Source organism: Meleagris gallopavo, chromosome 1 (assembly GCF_000146605.3).
Source record: "Meleagris gallopavo isolate NT-WF06-2002-E0010 breed Aviagen turkey brand Nicholas breeding stock chromosome 1, Turkey_5.1, whole genome shotgun sequence".
Lineage (NCBI taxonomy): Eukaryota > Metazoa > Chordata > Aves > Galliformes > Phasianidae > Meleagris > Meleagris gallopavo.
Window position 1 is genome coordinate 74,964,341 of NC_015011.2, and position 5,999 is coordinate 74,970,339.

A 5,999-nucleotide genomic window follows, 5' to 3' on the forward strand; every position below is an offset into this window, starting at 1 on the left:
ATCCAGAGCATGGCTTGTCTTTCTCATTGCTGTCAGCACTGCTGAAACACACCACCGACTGCTTTGCTGAGTTAGCGTTCAACTCTGTGGTCTCCGTAAGCGTTCAGCAAGTGTTGAAGAATGTCAATGGGTGCCATTTTTCTGCATGCAGGAATTCAGTTCCACGCTTTTCCTTCCTACCTCTTCCATATCAGACACCATTTTGTCAGACTGCCCCTCTTCTGCCATCTGTCCCATGGGAAGAAAACAGAACGGAATCTTGGTGTGAAGGTTCAACCTCTACTGCCGTGCCAACAACCCCCACTCTTGGCCAACATAGTTCAAGAGGAGGCGCTACTTTTGGAGCATCCCTCATAGATAGAAGCAGTGAACACACACGGTGAATACTGCCTTACGTAACTTGTTCCAGGCAGAAGTTACTGGGTGAAACTGTAACATGGTGGTCGTGTAGTTTCCGTTGCAGTCAGTGGAGAAAGAGAGAGAGATTGCTTTAGAGAATACTTCAGTTAATGCTAAGGCAGAGGTTTGAAATACTCATGTTGTACTCATAACACGCCTAACATTTTTCTCTGATTAAATGACAACGCAATGAAATGTAAGTGCAATTCAACTGTCTGTAGAGAAGAACATCTCTGTGATTTACAACAATGTGGCTCTGGGCAGCCTGGTCTAGTGGTTGGCGACCCTGCACATAGCAGGGAGGATGAAACCAGATGATGATTGTGGTCCTTGTCAACCCAGGCTATTCTATGACTCTGTGACTCTATGATTCTGTGATTCCATGAATTGAACTCCCCTACAAGGACTTCATGACAAGAGAAACATGGATCTGTTGAAGTGCATCCAAAGGAGGACCACAAACGTGATTCTAGGGATAGAACCTCCCCTATGTGGACAGGATGAAAGAGCTGGGGCTGTTCAGCCTGGAAAAGAGAAGAGTCCCGGGAGATCTCCTAGTGCCCTTTCAGTATCTAAACTGGGGCAGTAAGAAAGAAGGGGACAGACTCTTCAGCAGTTCTGTTGTGGCAGATGAAGGGGAAATGGTTTCCTACTAAAAGAGGAATATAAATATACATTTATATCGTATAGAAGTTCAGTAAGTTTTTTATGTTAAATGTAGCGAAGCACAGGAACAGATTGCCAAAGAAGTGGTGGATGTCTTGTCCGTGGGTACATTCAACATCAGGCTGAGCAACTTGATCTAGCTGTAAACGTCCATGTTCATTGCAGGGGATTTGGAGCAGATGACCTTTGAGGGTCCCTTCCAACACAAACAATACTCTGATTCTTTGATTGGGATGCAGGAGCTATTTCTTGAGAAGATATCTGAAATCAATGCTCAAGAGGCTGCCCAGGGGGGTTGTGGATTCTCCTCCTCTGGAGACATTCAAGACCCGCCTGGACACCTACCTGTGCAGCCTACTGTAGGGGCCTGCTTGGCAGGAAGGTTGGACTTGACGATCTCTGAGGTCCCTTCCAGCCCCTGCAATTCTGTGATTCAGTGAAATTATCACACTAACAGAATAAAGAACCACTAGTCCTGGTCATCCTGTTCTCAGCTTTATGGGCTCCAAGCGGGCTTTGATATCTTCAGGAGGCATATTCAAGGTGATTCTGTAAACCAACAGAAGCTACGGAAGGACATGCCTCCTCATGGCAAGCTGGTTTTTAGGTGCATCCTTGCACAGTGCATTTCATAGCACTGTGGAACCAGCTGTATTTGGAAAAGAGTGGGAAACAAAGGGCGTGAAGCAAAGCCTATGGGAGAGGACTGGGCCTCCTGTTAGCCTTCTGGCATTAGTCAAAAGTGAGTTTCTAGTAGCTTAGGGAGAAGGCATAGCGTATGACGTGTGCTAAATGTAATGAATTGTCCTTTCTTCCTTTTTTTCTGCATGTCTCATTTTTCTCTCTTCAGACCTGCGACCAGGAGCTCGGAACAGGTACAAAGAAAGAACGATGTCTTCAGGAGAAAAGCCTACTTCTGTGTGCACTTCTTCTCAGTACTCTCCTTGGTTTTGCATTACTCATCACCTACATCACGATGACTTGTGCTCTAGGTATAATGTGGAATATCCTTTTCCCTGCTCCTTACCCACCCTTTCGTAAGATCTGTTCCTCCCTCTGCTGCATGGATTATTATGCTCAGTATCTGTGTGAGGGTAAGACTTTCAGAAAGACAAAGAAGCATCAAAAAGTGCCAGCTTTAAAAAGGGTAGACTGCTCTGCCTCCTCCTTGTGTGACTGTAGGGAGATATCCCCCGCTTGTCCTCCTCTGACTGCCATTTGATAAGCCTGGGCCCAGCTTTGTGAGAGAGCAGCATTATCTTGTCAGGAAGTTCTTCTTGAATTTCATCCTTCTGGCTTCCAGCTTCTATGACCCTGCTCCATCTGCAGTCAACTCCAGGAAACTGGCTCTGGATCTGAGATTTAGAGCTTCTCTTCCACTTGTCCATCCCTGATTTCATAAGCCTAGTTCTAGTTTTCTACTACCAATCACTACACCGATATACAGAAAACTCACATGCTCCTGTGCGGTGGGGAAGCTGTGAGTGGAGGCCAGAAAGAGTCAGTTGTCTTTCAAATTCACTAAAAAGCTACCTGCAGAATAGTCCACACAAATGCTTACGTTGTATAGATAGCTAAATATGGAAGCTGTGTTTATATTGGTGGGTACACGTATCTCCTACTCCAAAACAAGCATTGTTGACAGGCGTTTTTCTTCAACTTCTGTCATGTATGTTTCACCATAGAAACTAAGGAAAAAGTTGTTAGTTTAGATCATGTCTATTTCCACTCCGTGTACCTCCTTCCACTTTAACAAACTATAGTTTGAAACCATAGCATGAAAATCTGGCTTTGATTTGTGGGTGGTGAATTTAGTAATAGAGCTGATCTGATGTTGATACAAGACACTGACACTAAATGAGAACATACACCCAGGGCTTCAAAGCATTTTGGATGGAGGAGGTTTTAAATGAAAGCAAGATACACCACAAGCAAGTTTTTGTCCTGTTTTAACAGATGTCATTACCAAGAACTGTTTGTTTCCCATGCTTGAGCATCTCCCTGCGTGTATTAACCTCTTCTCCTTACCTTCTTTGTAGCATGCCCTCCTTTTGCTCTGTGTGTTAACATCACCAGTAGTTTCTTGTTTGTCACCTGGCCAAATCAGTGCGTACTTTTTCAGAGGAAACAGAGAAAAGGCGGAGTAATCCAACCTGTGGCTGCTGAGATAGAAGCACTGGAGGGCTTCTATCACCACCTCTGGATGAACTACCTGTCTTTGAGTGAAAGAATCTCCCTTGCAAAGTGCAAAGGCAGCCGTGGTGTGAAGTCAAAGACAGAGGGTATATTACTGCATCTTCAGCAAAAACTTACAAGGAATTCAACAGTCTGTACGCAACAGAGCTTGTATCAAACAGAAATCTTATTATAAGATTTTCTTTCATTTCTTTTCTTTCTTTTCATTTTCTTTTCATTTTCTTTCGTTCTTTCTTTCTTTTTTTTCCCCCCAGTTGTTGAATGTGTTGTCCTCATTCTTCAGTGTCACTGCTCAGATCTCTCGTTTCCTTCCTACCCAGGATCATGTGATGTTGAACCGAGCCTTGCACTCTTGGCCAGACTCCTGAATTCTAGGAATGACACTGTAGATCCCTGTGAGGATTTCTACAAATACGCTTGTGGCAGCTGGGAAGGCAAACACTCAAGCACTGAAGTATCAGGAAACATCTTTGATGCGCTGTTGGAAGAAAACCAGCTGATATTGAAAAGGCTTTTAGGTAGGAAGAGGCAGTTGGTGTGGTACCTTCATCATCTTCCTCAGTCAGAGATGAGAATACCAAGAACTGAGTGCACAACCATTCCTGTCAGTAACTGAGTCCAGTGTTTGTTTGTTTTTTTCCTTATTCTGCTATCATAGCAAGTAGAGATTTACACCTGTAAGAGAAGTCATATTAAAATACTTACATTTCAGACAGTTTAGTTCTTCTCTCCAAGTGTAACAGAGGGAAGTCACTCTTGAAAATTCAGGAAACCAGATCATTTTCTTACTGCCTTCTAAAAGTAGATGCTTTTTGCTGTGCATGTCTAATGCACATCTAATGCACGCCTCATCTCCTTCTATGACTGGGTGACCAGTCTGGTGGATGAGGGAAGGGCTGTTGATGTAGTCTACCTAGACTTCAGCAAAGCCTTTGACACGGTCTCTCACAGGCTTCTTCTGGGGAAACTGGCTGCCCGTGGGCTGGACAGGTACACACTTCTTTGGATAAGGAACTGGCTAGAGGGCCATGCCCAATGGGTAGTGGTTAATGGAGTTAAGTCCAGCTGGCAACCCGTTACAAGTGATGTCTCCCAGGGGTTGGTACTGGGGCCCATCTTGTTTAATATATTTACTGATGACCTAGATGAGGGGATTGAGTGCACCCTCAGTAAGTTTGCAGATGACACCAAGTTAGGAGGTGGTGTGGATCTGCCTGAGGGTAGGGAGGCCCTACAGAGGGATCTAGATAAGCTGGATCGCTGCGCTGAGGTGAATGGGATGAGGTTCAACAAGGCCAAGTGTCGGGTCCTGCACTTTGGCCACAATAACCCCACGCAGTGTTACAGGCTTGGGGATGAGTGGCTAGATGATTGTGAAGAAGAAAGAGACCTGGGTGTGTTGGTTGATGCTTGGCTGAACATGAGCCGACAGTGTGCCCGGGTGGCCAAGAGGGCCAACGGCATCCTGGCCTGCATTAGAAATAGTGTGGCCAGCAGGAGCGGGGAGGTGATCATCCCCCTCTACTCAGCACTGGTGAGGCCGCACCTTGAACATTGTGTTCAGTTTTGGGCTCCTCACTACAGGAAAGATGTTGAGGCCCTGGAGTGTGTCCAGAGAAGGGCAATGAAACTGGTGAGGGGTCTGGAGCACAAGTCTTATGAGGAGCGGCTGAGGGAGCTGGGATTGTTCAGGATGGAGAAGAGGAGACTCAGGGGAGACCTCATTGCACTCTACAACTTCCTGAAGGGAGTTTGTGGTGAAGAGGAGTTTGGCCTCTTCTCCCAGGCAATGAACAGGACCCGGGGAAGTGGCCGCAAGCTGTATCAGAGGAGGTCTAGGTTGGACATGAGGAAAATTTTTTTCTCTCAGACAGCGATCAGGCACTGGAATGGCTGCCCAGAGAGGTCGTGGAGTTGCCATCCCTGGCAGTGTTCAAGAGGTATCTGGATGAGGAGCTGCGAGATATGGTGTAGTGCTTGTGGTAGCAGTGGTAGTGAGAAGACAGTTGGACTGGGTGATCTTAGAGGTCGTTTCCAACCTTGAGATTCTATGATTCTATGATTCTATGAAATGATCCGTTTGAAAAGGAAGGAGTCGATGAGCAGCTTCTCGATAGGGTTGGCATTTGCTTTACAGAACCGAAATCCACTGGCTCTGTAAGTCTTTGCCTCTTACTACCACTAGATGGTATCCTTAGCGAGCATTTCCCCTTCCTCTGTGAAGTCCAGTCTAATACTCTAACTGCAAAGTTTCTGAATTGATAAAGTCTGTGCTTTTCTCACAAATAATCCAGGGCCAGGGTGCTGGCGCTGGCTGCTGGCTGCTAGTAACAACTAACTCAAGTGAACCAAGCTGAAGGTGTGTTCAGCACATCAAGGCCAGTACAAATGCAAATATACACAGCATCACAGAATGGCTTCAGATGGAAGGAACCTCAAAGCCCACCCAGTTCCAGCCCCACTGCCACAGGCAGGTCTGCCACCGACCAGCTCAGGCTGCCCAGGGCCCCGTCCAACTGGGCCTTGAACACCTCCAGGGACGGGGCATCCACCACCTCTCTGGGCAGCCTGTTCCAGCAACTCATCACTCTCTTGGTAAAGGACTTCCACCTGATATTCAACCTAATTCTTCCCTCCTTCCACTTTAAAACTGTTTCCTCTTGGTCTGCCATTATCTTCCCTTGTAAAGAGTTGACTCCCCTCCTGTTTGTAGGCTCCTTTGAGGCACTGGACCACCT

At 46.3% G+C, this 5,999-nt stretch overlaps 1 protein-coding gene across 1 annotated transcript; it reads left to right on the forward strand.

Moving 5' to 3' along the window:
- Window positions 1-1,798: 1,798 nt before the first annotated feature.
- On the forward strand, window positions 1,799-3,972 carry LOC109368866 (endothelin-converting enzyme 2-like). The gene is made up of 2 exons (XM_019617836.2): window positions 1,799-2,057; window positions 3,582-3,972. The coding sequence occupies exons 1-2, from the start codon at window positions 1,844-1,846 to the stop codon at window positions 3,875-3,877; spliced, it is 510 nt and encodes a 169-aa protein (XP_019473381.1). The 5' UTR covers window positions 1,799-1,843; the 3' UTR covers window positions 3,878-3,972.
- Window positions 3,973-5,999: the final 2,027 nt, after the last annotated feature.

Coding starts and splice junctions, on each gene's coding strand:
- LOC109368866 (XM_019617836.2), top strand. CDS start 1,844: ATGACGTGTGCTAAATGTAATGAATTGTCCTTTCTTCCTTTTTTTCTG. Junction 2,058..3,581: donor CACGATGACTTGTGCTCTAG/GTATAATGTGGA, acceptor CTTCCTACCCAG/GATCATGTGATGTTGAACCG.